Source organism: Condylostylus longicornis, unplaced genomic scaffold, assembly GCF_029603195.1.
Source record: "Condylostylus longicornis isolate FDR11 unplaced genomic scaffold, ASM2960319v2 ptg000022l, whole genome shotgun sequence".
NCBI lineage: Eukaryota > Metazoa > Arthropoda > Insecta > Diptera > Dolichopodidae > Condylostylus > Condylostylus longicornis.
Genome location: NW_026577991.1, coordinates 5,522,157 through 5,542,554, shown reverse-complemented (window position 1 = coordinate 5,542,554; position 20,398 = coordinate 5,522,157). Strand labels below are relative to the sequence as shown.

Sequence of the window (20,398 nt, the reverse complement as noted above, 5' to 3'; positions counted from 1 at the left end):
ATGAGTTTATGAGTTTTGTGTTTGTTATTTTATTTATGTACTATAGTCCATATGACTTTCTTACTTGTTCATAATGATACTAAATGCGAATTAATTAAAATTTTTAAATCAAAAACAAAATGAAATTGAGTGTGAGTCATTACAACTACTGTAATGAAAAGTCAAATTCGATAGTGAACTCGAACTCGTATAGAAAATAATAATTCGATACTTGTGAAAATTAAATCTTGGAGACGTATTATTAATTACTTATAGAAAACAGTTTGTTCGTGAGTTTTTCTCTAAGTTCTGCCATAAAAAGTATATAGATCTCCGTAAAAAGTTGTGGCAAAGTAAATTGGTTCGGAATTTGCTCTGCTATCATAGAGCATATAAGTATTTGATTTTCAAATAAACAAAGAATATTGTAAGTTTGCTCGACATTTTTATTTTAGCTGTCAGCATTTACTTTTCAATTAAGACTCCATACAAATTGACCACGAGTAAGTTTTGAGCGTTCATGTACTTGAGGGCATTCAGGAAGCCCGGTCGCGAAGTATTAAGCGAATCTTTCTAACCGTTTGGCAAATTGTAAAAGGATTTTTCTTAAAAGAATAAAAGTAGAAAGCCTTTCATATTTTTTTATCTCTACAGATATGTTCACATGCCCAATAGGACTCGAAAACTTGCTTTTGAATGTTGTCAATTTTAAAATCAGGATCATTAATACAGTCACCACGACCAGAGTCAATTGCGGTTTTCAAAACTGTATTAACTTCGGTTTTCAAAGTAAAATCTCTTGTGTAAATACTTGTTTATTTAATATAGGACCAGTTTCGCTAATTTCTACGCTTTAAAACACTTTGAATCCGTTATGTTAGTTTCAAATATATTGCAATACCTCTAACATCCGCCACAATCATCTCAGCTCTCCTAGCAAGTTCCAAGATTTTTAACGCACATTTGTTAAGCGTGAATAAAGTTTATATTGGATAATTTTTGCATTATTTAACAATTTCCAACATCAGCACATTTAAAAACAATAATAAATAACTGTCTTTGTAAAAAATACTTCCTTGGAAATAACAAAAATATAATAAATATTTGAAAATCGAAGAAATTTGATCTCACGGAAATAAGTAACAAAAAGTATAACACAATATTGTTATTCCCAGATGTACCAATTTTATTTATTGAAAACCCTTGCAAATTATATTTGAATTTTCTAACAAAATGTGTTTTACTAGTGTATAATAAAAATATTGCTTTTTAGTACAATAATTAGAATAAAAACTCTTGTTAAACATAAAAATTTGATCTTCCTAATAACATGTGTTTTACAAGGGCGTAATAAAACAACACTTTGTTTAATAATACAATTAGACGACAAAGGCAAAACAATCTACCATCAGGTAGCTAGCCACGTGTCATTTTAACATGAGAACTCCGTCAATTGAAAAAAACATTTGTCGCAGGTAAATCACGAAATAGCCTACAATATTATTTGTTAAAAAAAAAAATTCAAATCTTAAACATGGGATATTTGGGTAATTAGAGCACTAATAATGCAGGTAACTTCTGCAGATGTTTTATATTTCGTGTTAAAAAATACAATTATTTTCTTGTCGCTGAATGTAAGATTTAATTTTAACTATAGTGAACAAGTTTTAAATCATGGACATAAAGTACCTACACTATATATCACATAAAATAATATGTTAAGCGTTATAAAATATTTTTTATTATAAAAAACTAAAAAATATTCTATACTGATCATGTATTATTTCGAACACTAAACGCTTAACTTTGGTTTTTGATTCTTATTTGCACGCGTTATAAAAACCTAACTCAACATAAGAAGCCTTTTGGAATATAATTGCATTTGCAATAATCGCCTAACTCGAGATGAGTTTAAACAACCAACAATTATTATTTTACACAAATCGCTTATCTCGAGTTAATATTTAAAAACACTCAAAATTAATTTTGCAACAAAAGCTTAACTCGAGATAAGCGGTTGTAAAAATTCACACAAATAAAAAAAAATGTCACTAATTTCGATTTGCAACAATAGCCTATCTCGAGATAAGTGGTTTGTCAAAAACATAAAAAAGATGTTTTCTGCTCTTAACTCGATTTAGGCGATTAGTGCAAGTGCACATAGTTACCATTTCGAGTTAGGTCATGTGTGAATTCGACAATAACTCCGGCCACAACAGTCGTAGAACCACCAAATTTCGTGAGCATATGAAACTCAAAACGGAGAATTCGCTGGTAAACATATCTCATTTTTGTTTTAACTCGAGTTAGGCGGTTTGTGTTTGAGGCCACTGAACTGTTTCGCCTTCTTCGAGGCAGAGACGGCAGACTTTGGCCTTCCGCCTTGTTCATCCTTTTCAGATAGACTATAAAGAAGCAGTGCCCAGTGAGTACACCCACCAATATCCTGAGAAAGTTATTACTAATACTTACAGTTTTAAATTTTTTCCACGGCATACCTTGTATAAAAACTTTATCAAATGAATAATAAGGTAAATGTATTTTATGTTGACAAATTTATCAATATAATAATTTTAGATTAGCGAATAAAAAATATTTTTATGCATTAGAAAATAAGTTGATTTTTTTGAATGAAATATGGGATCTCTTTGCATTTAAAATTTAAAATATGGTTTTTAATTTAAATATAAATCACATTTTAGGGGAACGAGTTAAGTATGAAGTAATCGGGAAGGCTGGCAATTACGATAGTTGTAAACATAGTTGAAAGCAATTTGTAATCTACATTTTTGCGACTAAAATCTTTTACAAGGTATTCAATGTTGCTTACATACAAATTTGTACAATATTAGATAAGGTTTATTTTACATTACAGTCAGAGAGTTGGTAATCTACAATAATATAGACAATATTAAAGGGCAATATTATTATGCCCTGGAACAAAGAATGGAGATTTTGTTTACTAAATTATTTATTAAAGAAAAATTCAAAATGACCATTTAGTTTCATCCGTATTCAGGAATATTCTCAATTTCAATGTTTCCTCAATGCAAAAACAAAGTTTTTTCAATGCAATCGTCATATGTATATGTGGATGTACGTATTAAACCAAATTCCCTTTAGTCCATCTTATACAATTTTATATTTTTGGTGCAGAATACTTTAATCTTATGTAAAAATTTACTTACACATCTGAATCAGCACCATCTATATTATAAATAATGTAATAAACATAACATGTTATACAGTTATACGTATATATTTACTTTGCATTGGATTATTTATATGTGCTCCGTAATAAGGGTTCTTGAACACCTACTCTCTCTATAATATGTGTATCAATGTTTTGTAATAAATAATAAGATGTCAGAAATGTCAAAGACTTATGTTCAAAACAAATTTTTTTTTTTCGGATATATTTTATTAATATTTAAGCATAAATACGTGCACGTACTTGTATACTCATATATACATATATAAATATATATACTCATTCTATTTACTTGTTATCTATTTGTACTCTATTACTTAATGTCTTAATATGTGATTGAGATACACTGTTGTTGACATTTCATAAGAAGAAAAATATGTTCTATGTTATGTCACAAATATAGAGAAATACAAAGTGTTAAACTGAAGTCTATTAACACTGGTGGCGATAAGCTTCCATAGTAAAATATTGATTTTCGAAAAATGGAGAAGATATTTGTAGTGTTTAATGTTTCTGGTGCCAACAAAACAAATATCGATTCTCTATAAATTATGAATATCTGTCTAACCGCAAGAACCCGTCATTACATTTGTAGAACTAATTATTAATAAAACGTTGTATGTATCAGATACCAGCAGTCCTACCAATAACTTAAAAGTCGTATCATCTAAGGTTGCCGAATTTACAGAAATACTCCACAGTAAATGAAAGATTGGAAGCCTATTTAAATTTGATGCTTGATCTAGTTTTATTATCGAAAATGCATAATCAAATCAGTGATTATAAACTCTTTCTGCCTTTTAATTCACAATTAGATTCTTATTTTAAATCAAATATACTTTTGGGGTAGAATATGTAAGCTACATTTAAAACTTATATTCCAAGATAAAGAAATTACCATCCTGATATGAGTTGAAACACCTCAAAATTTGTTCAAGTAAACATTTTGTAGATGGTTTCGAAAATAAAAACCGCATATACATATACATAAATTAAAAAAAAGGCAAAAGATTCAAATATGGGATTGCAAGGAATAAAAAAAAAACAGGAAGGAAAATATGAGAAAAAAAATCATGTCGAAAGAGAAGAAAATCATATTTTGTAAATTTTGCAAAATAATCCTCACTACTCACTCCGCACAAATTAGAACGACAAATATTACAATTTTTGTATACCATTACATATATTTTGTTTTTCATTTGTGCCATCTGTTCTTTAGGTCAATAGTCTGAATTCATACATACATACATACGTACATAATATATAAGCAAAATACTTTAACGTTCTCCCATCCTTATTTTGTAGTTATTCAAAAAGATGTAAATTACTATAAATATGTTGTGAATAAAGGAACTTATGACCCAAATTATTGATCATTGATTGATGATCATCATTCCTAAATAATAAATCAGCAAAAATATTGTTATCATCAGTAATAAATAGGAATAATGTTAAATATCAAACAATACTTGGTGGCTAATTACTCTTCGCAAGGGGTAATTATCTGACAATTAATGAAAATTAAAAGTGTAAAAAAGATACACTCTCCGTAACGATCGGCTCTCTTAGATTGACGATATAATCGATTTATCATTCAACGAACGAGCCAATGATCGTAGTCATAAACGTGATAATAATTAAGGTTTCTCAATTAAAATGTAAATCATAGACATGCCAGTATTTAATTGACGAATAAAACCATTAAATAAAACCAATTTTTCAGGTCTTCCTGGCACGTTGCACGCTTTTTGTTTACGGTATATCTACTAAGAGAAATCTATATCGTAATTTATTATATACCTGCATATTTAATAGAAATTTAAATAATATTTGTGAAAACATTTTTAGGATTAATTTTTTCTTTTTTTTCAGTTATATTTTGGGTTGATATTGTGATGATGACATAACCCCACAAAATAATGTTTTTCTCAATATGTTACTTAAACCTCAATTTTCTCTATTTACTACAACAAAAATGAGAACAAACGAACATGGAAATAACAAGAGAATAACAAAATTTTTTTCCTGAATAAGAACACATGCTTTTCCAATTTTTCCTGTCTTCTCTCTATACTTTTTCTGATTTTCTACTGCTGCTTCTTTTTTTTTTGGGACTTGTTTACATTAAAAATTAAAATTGAACACAACACTGATTACAAACTGACATGTTATCATATTGAAACTATATATATATATACATAATATCGTACAAGGATTTACAAGGATTCTTACAATACTATTAAATAACATGACATTTTATGCAGCAGCTAATTTTGATTTCGATTTTGTTTTTCGAGAATATTTTTTGTAAAAATATAAAAAATTTCATTCCATTTCCCTGAGCTTCCCTGTATTTATCCTGAACTGTATGGAGTATTCATTTGAACGATTATAGAAGAAAATTTTTCCCAATTTTACGTTGAAGTGGTAATGGAGGAATTTTTTTTGTTAATAATAATGTTGTTTTAAAAAAATATAAGAGAACAACATTGTTATTTTATAATTTCGGAAAGTAAAAACGAAATTCTTTCAGTTCTGTGAGCATTTAAAAGAAAAAACAACAACAAGAAAAATTGTTTCGAATTTAACATGTGTGAAAAGAAAATTGCATATTATTCAGAAGTATATACAGTGGTAGAAATGGCGCTATACAGCGAAAAAATAAATAAAAATGAAATTCAAGCCACTCTGAGGATGGTTGGCTTTGCAAAATGCTTTTAACTTTTGCTTTTAATGACCTTTTAATAAATCTTCGTATGGGCATTAATTTATTTAAATTTAGTGTTGAACGGTTAAGGCCATTCCCACATGAAGCGCAGTGGTCAATATATTGTATTATAACAGTTAAACAGTTATAACAGTTTTGTGATATAAGTATTTTAAGAGAAACACTAATGACACAGCTGTAATTTTAAGAGAAACAATAAAGATTTTCTGATTCTCAAATAAATGGTAGTAACTAGGAGGTATTGGTAACCTCGAAATGACAACCAGGAATCGCTATATTTATTTATTTTAACTAATTTCCAATTGATATTTTGTTTAATTAATTACTGTCCTTATGTTATTTTTATTCAAAAATGTTTGATTGCGTTTCTTATTCTTCAACTGTTCCTAGCACGAACTTGTTCCATGCAAACATTAATGTTTGTTTCAAACAATTTGTTTCAAACTGGTTCTATCTTTCTACTGTATATTTAAATATACATATTTCGTATACTATACTAATTTGAAATGATGAATGATGTGCAAAAAGAAAGAAAAAAACGGAAAAACCGAAAAAAAAAAATTAAATTAGAAAAATTTATTTATTTAATTTTTGCCTTTTTAGCACTTTTCCAAAAATTTTTTGAAAAAAAGTGCTTATTAGTTTCACTCTGTCCGTCCGTCCGTCCGTCCGTCCGTCCGTCCGTCCGTCCGATCGTCCGTCCGTCCGTCCGTCCGTCCGTCCGTCCGTCCGTCCGTCCGTGTGTCTGTTTACAAAACTTCTACATTCTTAAAGATAGAAAGCTGAAATTTAATACGTACATAGATCTTCACTAGAAACTTATTTTCGTAGAACAAAATTTTCACCTATCTCCCCCCCTCTAGAAGTTATACCCCCCCAAAGCACCAAAAATGCCCTATTTTAACTATTTGTTGCAATGAAACCATAAGCATTTTTGAAATTTTGCAAACGCAGAAAGGCAGTGGCTTGCTTCCCCTATCGCGGTATACTATAGTTAAACTTTAGAAAAACAAAATGGCCGTTCAAATTTACCGTTATCTGAAGTCCTTTTTTTCCAAATTTTTGATGTCATTTTTCTTCTAGACCCCAGCCTGTAGAAGCTTGAAATTTTAGGAGCTTTTAGACATTAACAAGTAGTTCATTTCGTTAGAAGAAAATTTTTTTCCATCTCCACCCCCTCTCAAGTTATGGCCTCTTGAAATTTGTAAAATTTGCATTTTTGACACCTTATATTTCTGAAACCGCAAGTTTTTTCAAATTTCTATAAACACAAAAAGTTAACGGTAAATTCCATGACATTAAAAAATATAATTATTTTTCTTAACTCACACAATTAGCCCTTAAAATCGAGCATTATGTTAAACCCTGTTTATATTAATTTTTGCTTTATTTCAAAGACTGCATAAATGGTTCATCCTAAATTTATGCAATCCTAGAAATAGTTTCGTTTATAAATGAAAATAATTTTAATAGTGTGGTGGATATACACATACTGCATTTAAAAATAGTATTTTCACTTGTTGAAGGGAAAAGTGCTACAATACAAACCATTGGTTTGACCCAACTTTATTTCTCTTTGTTTTTGTTGTTACTGTTGTGGTTTAATGCTTGAGAGTAATATGAGAAAGAAAAACAGGAGAGAATCGAAAATTTTCGCTTGTATTCATGAATGCAGAAAAATATAAAAACAAAAAAACCAGAAAAAAACAATAGGGAATTTCATGTTCATTGGCATTATTACACATGTACATAAAAAAAAAATATTATTAAACAACAAACTTCTATGGAAAATGTACGACAAAGGTATGTGTGACGATATTTTTATATAGCAAGTATGCTAGAATGAAAAACAAAATTTTCTTTTTCCTTTGAAAATTGTGTGGTGTCATTGTTACTGTTCCTGCTGCTGATATTGCGTTTGTTATTTTCCGAATGTTTTTTTTTTTTAGGTTTTATTTTGGAAAGAAAAATAAAATTACTTTTGTTCATAAAAGTATATTAAAACCACATAATTATATTTTATATAGCTAAAAGAATGTTTTAGTAATGCTTTCCCTATTGTATAATAAAAATATGGATTATTAAAATATTGCCTGCCAAATTTAAGATTCAATTCAATATAAAAAAAAATGTGGATAAGAAAGACAGTCAGTTGCACATTGAAACAATAGATGGACAACACTCTGATTGAAAGTGGACAATATTATGTTCGAAACCATCTAAAATTTATAATATAAATTAAAATGGCGCCCGACATGGGGGCAAAAAGCTTGTCGAAATTAGGTGGAAATTTTAATTCAAAATTGGTTTTAATGCATGAAACTCTGTCTCCTGTCTTATTTGCAACAAATTTTGTTTTTGTATTTATGCGTTTAAATTTTATAATGGCGCCCGACGTAGGACTAAAAGCGTGTTGGTTAAAGTGGTTGGGTATTTTAATTCAGATTTGATTTCAATTCATGAGACTTCTGTCTTATTTGTAATTCATTTTTTTTTTTGGGTTTATGATTTTACACTTTAAAAGTACTGTCGCAAATCTGGCTATATAAAGTGTTCTGGCAGAGTTATAGTTAATCGAGTCAATAGCTGGCATCAGAAATATTTGAAAACTTAATCGTCAGATATTTCTTTTTTGGTTTCTGAATAATTACAGCTGAGAATGAGCAAATAGTTTATAGATTTTTAGATTCAAATTTCAAATTTGAATAGAATTTGAGAGTCATAAACGAAATTTTCATATCATAATATCTGAGTAGATTGAATCGTATTCATATCGATATAAAATTTAATTTGTTTTCTTTAATATATATTTATAATTTAAAATTATAACATACCGATAAACTCTCACAGTTTGTATACAAAATATTTTTTTTACGCGCATTCATTATTAGGTACAAAATATTATTGTAAGTTTATTACAGAAAAGGGCGACTGATTGGATCTTGGTAATGCGCGAAATTATTTTAAAAGTGTGAGAAAAATTTATTTTCCGTATCATTTTTTGTATTTTTTGTTTTTCTATATAACGAAAAACTTGCACATATGGAAAATTTTTTAATATTTTTTTGTTTTCATTTTGGAAAAATTAGGGTAAACTTTTGCATATATGTACATATAATTTAACGCCAGAAACGCATTGGTTAAATTGGTTGTTCGGTTGGTTGAAAATTCTTTTTATTAAAATGTTTTAAAACAAAAGTATGTACATAATATAGGGAAACAGAATTATAATTCAAAAAAATTCCGATGAAAATAGAATATATGCAAGTACGATACATCAATATCTAAAAAATATGGGAGCCACTTATGTATAAAATTAAATTCTTAGGCGTGCATATGATATGTGTATGTGCGTGTGTATTATAATAACTAAATTAATAATGAATAAATTAATATGAAAATAAAAATAGGGAGTGAAAAATTTTGTAATGTAAATGTGGTAGATGAAGGAAGGATTTGGAATAACATGTAAGACTTTCTCTGTGAGTTTTCAAATACATGAATTCAAATTTTGCCCACATTACACTAAGGGAAAAAGAATGTATTTACATAAAATTGTAAAATTTTTAATATATATGTTCGATACATTCGGGCGCACGTAGAATAAAAAGAAATTCGACATATTTTCGTATTAAATTTTGAGGTTAGGATTTTTAATCAAAATTAACATATTTTAATTTACAATATTTTAAAATTATTGTAGAGAAATGAAAATATGTGGGTTGGAGAAAGAAAAATTTTTTTAAATTTTTTATTGAAATAATCATGTTTGCTCATAATTCACCAAATATTTGATAAGGTAAGAAGTTTATTGTGTAATATTTAACAAGTGTCTCTATATCATCTACAAAATATTCTGGCTAAGGTGCATAATCAACACATAACTGTGAGCAATAACGGCTCAAGAATTAATTCTAACACAGATTAGAGGATGAAAATGGGAATGGGGATGCGAAAATTTTGTTATTTGGAATAAATTGTATACAGATCAACAAATTTCTCTTATAATTCTATAAAAATTTACTTTGTTGAAAATCTTTGCTACTTGGGATCACTGAATGGGCTGGTCATATTAATCGAATTATTCGTAGGATTTCATCAAATGTTTTTTTAAAAAAAATTCTTTACACAAAATTTTTCTCATTTATACTGTCTCATGTAGTCTATCTTATATATTTCTCATTCATACTGTTTCACATGCATTGGTATTTCTTAGTTTCGCTCACTCAAATGAAACAAGGTGTCCGCTTAATTTAAATTTAAAATTAAAGTTATTGGTTTAAATCTATTTAATATTAAAACGAGCAAAATATTAATAACACATTGTAGTAAGGAGAAAACAAAGTGAGAATAATAGCGATTCGCTCAGTTCTGAAATTTGAGCAAATAAGAGCGAAATTTTCGCTGAATCGCAGTTTATACTGTATAAGACATGAGACACAACAAAACATTTCATTTGAAAAACCTTTAAGAACGTAAAACTATTAAATTAAATTCTTCAAGATCAAGAAATTCAAATCAAAGAAATTACCTTAAATTTTTTAAAATTTATTTCTGTATTCCTGTATTTAAATTTCGAATGAAAATATTTAACATTTTCCAGAAAAATTCACAAAACTGAAAATTTAAATTTTAAATATTCAAATTTAATTTGAAAAGTCATTAAGTACCTACGTTTTTGAAAAATAAAATTGATTAGTATAAGAAAATTAAATTTTGTTCTTTAAATACGAAACGATTTCATTTTTTTAATTGAAAACTTCAGCGAAATTAAAAATTCAATAGCGAAATTATTTATGTATATTACTCACACGTGAGGTGAGTATCTAGGATTACTTTCATACAAGTATAAGTACCTTATTCCTTAAAGTAATTAAAGTTAAAGTAGTTTTCGAAAATTCAATAATTAATTTCTAGATTCATTTTGAATTCGTGTGATTATTTTTAATTGAAAATTGAAAAAACTAATTGATTTTTTGGTAGGAGGTTTTTTTAAACAATTCAAAATTAAATTGTATAAAATAGTTCAATTGAATCTAGATGAAATAATTATTACTTTGTGAATTTAATTAAATTTTTCAAGTTAATAATTAAAGTTTTATATTGTTTTTTTTGTAAAAATACACACATATATCAACATTTTAATTTTAAAATTGAAAATTTTATTGATTTCTTTATACGCGTGATATAATTAAAATGTTAATATTAATTTCTAATGAAATTGTGTTGCTATTGTAATAATTACAATAAACTTGTTTTCAATTGAAATTTAATATAAAAATATAAATTTTATACACTTACTTAATTAATTGTGGGATTAATTTTCAAGAATTTTTAAATGATTTATGGCGCACTTATACCACACTCTCCCTTATTATTTTAGAAATTATTTTGAATAATTTTAATTATTAAAAATATTTACGCGGTTATGAAAAATTTCAATTAATTATTATAGAAATATTTTTATTAAATTTAATTATTTTTAATAATTAATTAATTGGATTATTTGAATTACAAATTTTATGAATTTTGTATTAAATAATTAAATAATTTAATTAATAAATTAATTGAATAATAATGAAAGTACTAAAATAGATAAGCAATTAGAGGTTATAATTATGCTTGTTTGACTACCAAGTAAAAGCAATTTTAGTTTTCATTCAAATTATATTAAAAGCAGATTTGAAGAAAAATTATCTTCAAAATACGATCACTACTAATATTATCACTACTAATAGCAATTTCCAATTCCATTAGGAATATTGTTCTGGTATGAGACACAATAGATCATATCGACCACAAAATGATATACGTACCGTGATTATCGTAGATTAGCCAATAAACAGTTTAATATATAAGATAGAATCGCGTTTAAATTGAAAAATAATTTTATTATCATTTTCCACTCATCACATTCAATTCTAAATTGAATAAGACGATAGTACAGTTTCGACCGAACCAATAGTTTGCAAAACAGCACATTTCTGTACAATTAATTTGAACGATTAACTTGAAACGATGATTTAAGTACAGTGTGGTTTTTATTTTTATGAGTGTGGCCGATAGAAACGGTAGGTCAATAATTTTCTAAATTTTCTACATTAAAAAATTCTTATATTATAGGTGCCGCGTAATAAGTTCTCGAAAATTGACGTTGAAGGTATATAATCTGAAAGTGAACTGGAGACAGTTTAAAATTTGGTTAAGAAAATGCGTTTTGAATAGAATAAATTTGTTTAACTATTGTTTCAGTGGACTATTTCATGTGTTAAGTTCTATAGTATAGTCCATATTTTTCGATAACACTATCAATTTAGAACTCTAAGTAAACATGTGATTTTTACAAAAAATTTCAGTTGAACAAAGTAAGATAAAACTACTCCCAATATTATTTAATTTTTTCCTTTATATACCAGTTATCTTCATGATTCTTGTTTATTGTGCCTATATGTATATGAACATTAAAATCGCATATTCATCACATAGTGCTCTGGTCTAATGCTATTCCTGTATAAGTACTATAATATTGTTAAATTGTGCAAGTTACTATGATTCTTATGGCATAATTCCAAATAAAATATTACTATACACACATATACAACCAGTAAGAATTCAATTGGCAAAGATCAGTGCGATGAAGAACAAAACAAGAAAAAACAAAAACAGAAATTAATAAGACATAACAAACGATGAAAGGTAAAGTTTCGCAGTGAAACGAAATGAAAAAATGTCCAAGATCACGTCTTGATCTTGATATTACAAATATAAACGCTAACTAACAAATCTGTAGAGTAATAATAATCATTTGATCATTATTTTTATAAAATGATGATGATGGTGTCCGATAAGTGATAATCAAATAGCAATTTAATTTCTTATATAGAATTAAATTTCTTTTTCTTGAATTTTCTTTTATACTTCAATTATTATTAGTTTATATTATTTTAATGATGATGATGATGAATTATTTTACACATAAGTAAACATGTTTTCAAATATCTCATAAGAATAAACTCTATATAATATTGAATTCTTTTCTTTTTCTATATAATATGTGAGTGATCGTGCCAACAAGCGATCAAACAAATAACAGACATCTAGAAGACTAATATTATAATAAGAAGAAAAAATATTAAAAAATAAAAATAAAAAAGTGCAAGCATTATTGCAATAATAGTAAAATATAGTAAGACAAAATAGTGTGATGTGATCGGCACATAACCGACATGGCATTAAGTGTAGTTTTTGAATTGTGTTCAATCCAATTCAATTATGGCACTTGATTTTCGAATGGAAGTAATATAAGTAAAACTTAAGGAAATTCCACCACATGGTTAAAATAAAGTACTTTCTCAGAACGTCATCAATTTCACGGTTATGTCAATTAGGTTATGTCGATCACTTTCATTTGCAAATGACAGTCGTATGCAAATAAAGCAACTCTTATAAAGTCAAATAAAGCGATAGTTGATGTTTTAATATTTTGAGGTTATCATTTATTTTCTCTTACTTTTATTGCTTTTCTACATCAAAATCAGCCATTTTTGCGAATTAGTTTTTGTAAATGCTGTAACACATGCCACAAAAATGATAATCACTTGAGCTAGCAACAGAAACTGCAATTTTTGGCACTATCCTCAAAAACTACTACAATATAATAACCTTTGCAAATTGTGGGTGAATGACGTTCTAGGACAAACCAGAACCCAGCTTTGGTATAAATTTTTATACAAATTGGTTCAGGCGAATTTGAGATATACGAATAATTTTTTATTATTCCCTGTTCCAGAGAAACACACTACTGTTGCAAACTCAATATATTATAAAATTTGATGTCATCGCAATACCCCCCTGTAATACAGTCGGTGATTAATAGACAGCAAAAAGAAAGGAGCATATAAAAAAAAACAAAAAAAATTTTGTATAGAAAAATTGATCGTGTTACAGTCAATCAATTCAATAGGAATTGAATTGAATTTGTAGGGACAGGAGTAAAAAAATTAGATGTACCTACTTATTTATATTAGTGTATTGTAGTTGTGACTATAAAATTGAATAACTTATTTATTAACTTAGCCAATTTGCCGTCAAATGCTGTAGTTTTTTTTGTTTTATTATTCCCTATTTGTTCTAGTTGTTTTTTATTTTTTTTTAAATTCAATACACATTGGAATTTTATACTCTTGAACTTTACTTTATTTTTTATATTTAAAAACTTGTGTTGATTTGGAATTTTTTATTGTTCAAATGGAATTTATGTACATATATGATAAGGAATTCCTTCATTTTTCGAATACATATATAGAAATAGAAAATGCCCCGTGAGATTTGTTACATTTCCATACTCTGTTGTAATAAAATTTAACATGGAAACTCGCATGTTATAACTATATACATTTTAACTAGGTATGCGGCGCATACGCTATAACTCCTGTTCAAAGCCCACCTTTTTGATGAGCTCGAACGCCTTTTGATGCCCGGAGTAACAAGAAGTTAACAAATTTCTGTAGAAAATTGTCAAAAAATTATGAGCCGCCTAAAAATATGCAATAAGTTTCTTCAGTTTATAGGGTTTTCTTCATTCTATGTTCCGGAATTTTTCAGCGATCGTATTTTAATACAATAAGGACTAGATAGTTTAATCGGGGTCAAAAAATTGACAAAAAACGGGTTTATCGAATTTTGTCAAATTTCTAAAGAACATTTTTTTGCTATAGTATTTTTACTCTTTAAATTTTGCTAAGGATTTTCTAATATTTCAAGGATTTGACAAACAAATGTCCTAATTTCATATAAAATACTTGATTTTTTCATATTATGCACGCTAGCCCTTTCTTAATCGAAGAAGAAAATTCTTTCCAATTTTAGACTTTTTCATTGTGTGTGTGCAAATTTTTCTCAATACTAAAATGTTTCTATTGAGTTGAAGATCTCATAACTGCTTATCCAACCATTTATTAAACGAACTTGGATTTTTGTCAAATTTTTTTTTCAAATTTTATAAGCAAAATTGCAATTTTTAATATAGAAATTTTTTTATGTCTTAAATTACATTCAATTGTTTCCATTTGTAGAATATTGATTAAACTTTGAAATTATTAAGAAATTGAAAAAAAATTAATTTCTTTCTTCATTTATTCATGAAATTGAATTAATTTTTTTTTTAAATTTACCGTAATGTGGGAATTAGTTTTCTTTATGTGATATTTCACGCTTTATTTAATTATCATGAGAGAAGAAGACGAATGTATATTGTAAGATATGCAACACACTGAACTTCGAAAACAATTTTTTATGCAAAATACAAGGAATTTATTCAAAATAAAAATTGTTAACAAAAAAAATTAGCACTGTTTTGAAAAAACAAATTTAATTTTAGAAAATATTCCAATTAAAATGAAACTTACACTCTAAGAATAAATACACTCTAAGAAAATGTTCGGGTAATTTTACCCGATCAATAATTGAAGAAATCCCAAGTAACTCCAATTATAATAGTAGAATAGGTAGTTAAAATCAAAGGGGGCAATAATTACTCGATTAATTAACCATGTAGTTATCAACTAGATTGTATAGCAAATGAATTACAAAATTATTTTTATCGATGAAAATTACAACTAAAGAGTGTAAATTTACATCATGAACGAGAAGAATCTTCTTTGCAGTGTAAATTTTACTCTAATATTGAGTAATTTTACACTTAATAAATATTGTTATTATTATTGACAGCATTATATTTTTTGAGTAAAATTATTGGTTTATTAAACATTTTACTCGATTTTATTGTAATTTTACTCTTTAGCCCAGTAAATTGTAAAATATCTACTAAATTAAGTAAAATAGTTTTTGATAAAGAGAAAATATTAAAATAAATTGATTTTTGTCAGAGAATTACAAAATATTCTATTAAAATTTATAAAATATTAAAATAATTTAAAAAAAAATAAAAAAAAAAATAAAACTCACCTGATCTTTTGCTAATTGAAACCATGTTTTTATAATTAATGCCAATCTATTATCGTGATAATTTTTTGTTGTTTTAACACTTATAAATATATCATCTAATTGTGTTATCGATGGTTTTGGTGTACCAGTAACAACTGAACCATATTGTTGATTTATTAAATTATTTAATGTTGCACTATCAATAATTAAATTATTTATATTATCAATATCATTACTATTATTATTATCATCACTACCACCAATACCATTATTAATATTATTATTATTTAAATTATATTTATTATATAATAATTTTAAATTATTTATTTTATTATAACTATCTCTTATTTTATCAATTTCATCTTCTAATGTTGATTTCTCTGATATTGGTATATCAGAGAAATTAAAACTTAAAATATCTTTACGAATTATCACAGTTGTTGGTTGTTTATTATAATTATTATTTTGATTATTATTATTTATATTATTTATATTATCATTATCATTATTATTTTGTTGATATTGATGTTGATTATAATAATTATGATTTTTAATAATTTGATAATTAATTTTCTTGTCATCTAAATTTTGTGTTTGAATTCCCTGAAAATATATAAAGAAAAATTTTAGTAATTATTAATGTAAAAAAAATGTTAATTATTTTAAAAAAATTAAAATTATACAAAGTATATGTATGTATGAGTAAATGAACGCCAAATTATATTTGTGTGAAAGTTGGTAATTATTGGACCAAGTTACAAGCTAGTAAATACTCTATGTCAATTCAATTTATCTGTGGTTCTGTTTGTCTGTTTGGAAAGCTTGTACACCGTTCAAGATAGAAAGATGAAAATTTATGAATTCTATATAAAAATTCAGAAATGGTGGGAATTATTTCTTTTATATAAACAAATATCAGGGCATCGACCCTCCAAATTAATTCTCTCAAACTTAAAATGATTTTTCGGTAATTTTCGAAGTAATTTTTCTCTAATATTCGGAAACTAGGATCTATTCCCCTGAAATCAAATTTTTTGCAACTCCTTTCGTACTTTCATATTTCGTTATTGTTCGGCACTATAAAATCTATTGGACACTTATACGTGCTACAAAAATTTTGAATTCTAAAAGTAATCGTCTTCTTACCCATTATATATATACCCCTATTTCTTAAATGCCAGATATGCAATTTTATTGTATTTCTAATTAATTTCATAGAATTTTTCGAAAATTGTTATTCTAAAATTTCCCCATAAATTTATGCAAAATTACATACGGAAAAGTGAACACTATTTAAATAGATCGTTTCGTTATCTCGAACTAAAATATTATTTCTTAAATGGAAATGTGCTGTCTTATAAACCGCTTTTAATTACTGTTTTTTAAATATTGTTCATTTTATTCATTTAAAATCTTTAATTTTTATTCAATTATTTTTCGATGAATAATTTCGAAAATTTTTAGAAAATAGAATAATTTCATTTTCAAATAAGGATATTTTTTTCATTTCAAGCTACACGTACTCTCCAAAGAGCATTTTAATTCCATAGTAATGTAAAAAGAATAATTGTTTTCCAGTAAATTAATATGAGATCAATTGAATTAAAATGAATTCAAATGAAAATTTTTGAAAATAAAAAATAAAATTTCATTAAATTCTCTTAAATTTTTATTTTTATAGAATATTTTTTGGGATAGGACAAGAAACTGAAGAAAAAAACATAAATATTTTCTAGGATATTAGAAATTAATATGTAGGAAAAATTGTTCAATTATTATTTATTGTAAGTTATTGTGTGAATGAAGTTCTAGTTAAAAAATTAAAAAAACATTTTCCTTAAAAGGAAATTTTGAAATATTTTTTCTTTTTCTCAAGGATATCAGGGTATAAACTATGTAGTAGGGATTTTATTGTTGTAGAAATTTATTTGAAATTTATTTCTATATTTTTCAAGTAATAATGGTATTATGGAATTTAAAATTCAATTGAAAATATTTGTGATTTAATTGAATTCTCAATTATAATCGAATTTTTAACAAAAATTTTTTTATTATATACAAAGCACAAAGGAATTAAATATGTAGGATCGTAAGGATATTGTGGTTGTGGTAAATTATTTACGTCTGAATAAAAAATTTTCTTTATGGCCCAAATTTTCCCATAGGGTTCATAGAAATAGTTAAATAATTTAATATAGTCTCTAAGGAACAAAGTGATAATAAGTTTGTGTAAGGGAAAAATTGAATTACGTTCATTATGAGAAAAAATTTATTTAAAATATCTGAAGAAAGAATAAAAGTACAAGGTGATTCAATAGGCGGAATATAATATTTTAAAAATTTTAAATTTAATTTTTCGAAAATTGTAAATGAATATTGAAATTTTTTACTTGTCGTTTTCTTTGCAAATTTTTCACAATATATCGTTTTTGGGACCGACTTTTAATTTTATAAGGGAGTTTTATAAAGCATTGTTTTTCGTTATCTCAAAATCTGTGGCAATTATTTTAATTTTATTGTTCATAAATGAATTTGAAAAACAGGGTCGAACGCATCTTTAAATCATTTATTGCATATCTTTAGTGTCCAAGCCCCTAAAGATATGCAATAAATTTGCAAGATGTTCAAAATGTTCTATTTTGTTGACTCGTTCAAATAGTTCTTAAGTTTGCATTTAGGCGCAAATCTAACAACATCTTTACTAATTAAAATTAAGTGATATTATAATTAAATTTAGACAGAGTTCAAAGTTCTTAACACTAGAATTACATTTTACCACAAGTTTCAAAATTATGACAGCAAAAATATTCCAACATGTCAAAATTTTCTTAGATCGCATTCATATTGCGGTTAACATTGAATTTCTTCTTCATTTTTGCGCAATATAAGAGAGAGAACCAGATAGATTTCTTTGTGTTACATGGAATTGGTTTTTCTTCATATCACAAATTATTTATATTAAAGTTTTAATAATAAATCTTAAAACATTTACTTATAATATTATAAAAATACGCCATTTTTAAAAGATAAAAATAATAATATCCTTTCGTATAGACCAAAATAACACCATTTGACAGCAGTGTTTCTCTACAATTTATTTTTTGAACTCTAATATCATTATATAGGTATATAAGTATTAACCAACTTTTATAACAGCTATCATATCATATTACTATTATTATCATTCGATTATCATTCGATTTCCATTTTTTTAAAAATTAAATCGGATTGAATGGATTCCATAGCACTCTATATATAATAGAATATATAGTGCCATTGTGCAGTTTGAATTGAAAAACAACAGAAACAATAAATAAACCACAAAAAAAAAAAAAAAAAAAAAAACAATTTTTTCTATAAAATGTTATACAGGTTGATAGCGCAGATGTTCAATTTTATATTAAGGTGGAGAAAAGAATTATTAAAAGCAGGTGAAATGTTATGAAAGGAGAGAAAGATATATACAAGAAAAAATAGTGCTGGTCCAGTCAATAAACTATATATAGAAGAGATGAATAATAACGATAATAGTAAAATCATGATAGTTAAAAGTTCATGATTTTTTCTTGTGTTTTTTTTTCTGTTATACCTTAAAGGTTTCCTTTCCAATATTGTTTTCTCCACTCTTTTTTTTTCGTCTATAAGTCATTGGTTTTGGATTATTTTTTTTTGGCTAGCACTTAATTTTTTTTCCTAAAATTGCTTTTACTTTACTGTTGATTTTTTCTTTTGTTATAAATTTCATATTTTTTATTAAAAATATTTTACTGTTATACGGATATAACAGTTTTAATGGAAATGACTTTTGATGAATATAATTTAAAAAATATAAGCTTTTTTAAACGACCCCACAAATTGGAAGATTTAAAATTTTGTGGTCCTGCTAACAGAAATGTTTTAACACAATAACAATGAAAGTTCTTAGGTTAAAAAGTACGTCATTTAACTCAAAAGGCGGTAGTTTTAAATTGTTTTCGGTTATAGAATGGTTTTGGTTCACAAAGGAGTCTAACGGGCACCTTATCTCATATGTGTTTGCTGGAAATTGTAGTTTCGGCGAGAGGAAATAAGCTTTTTTTAACTAGGCAGTTTAAAAGAAATCCTTTATAATATTCAAAAATACTGTCATGCCATAGTAACTGTCATGCCAGTTACTGTCATGTCACACTAATTATAACGTAGAATCACAATTGTATAATTTTATTTATGTAAACAAAATGGCTGAAAGTCAGTGTTGCCCAGCCAACTTCTAAATAGTTGCTATTATCTGTTATGCTGCCAGTAAATGAAAACAATTACTATGATTTTCGCTTACGGAATTGTCAGTGAAGCAAAGAACATTAAGTATGCTAGATCAATACATCAATTGAGACTCATCACATATTATTTATACTGTAAAATAAAACTAATAGCTTGTTCCAGAGTGATATTTTAAACAAATTAGTGTTTAATAGCTTATATAGTATAAATTTCTTGCATATTCTTGAACTTTTTCTGTCACAAATCGCATATATCGCATTGCGTAAATCAAATCC

At 26.2% G+C, this 20,398-nt stretch overlaps 1 protein-coding gene across 1 annotated transcript in view; it reads right to left on the bottom strand.

The window, feature by feature from the left end:
- The window catches only part of LOC129606778 (fringe glycosyltransferase), a 224,949-nt gene that overhangs the window by 175,686 nt on the left and 28,865 nt on the right, over positions 1 to 20,398 (bottom strand). The window contains exon 2 of the mRNA XM_055517324.1: positions 15,885 to 16,466. Within this exon, the coding sequence (XP_055373299.1) occupies positions 15,885 to 16,466 (582 nt within the window). The remainder of the gene's footprint in view (positions 1 to 15,884; positions 16,467 to 20,398) is intronic.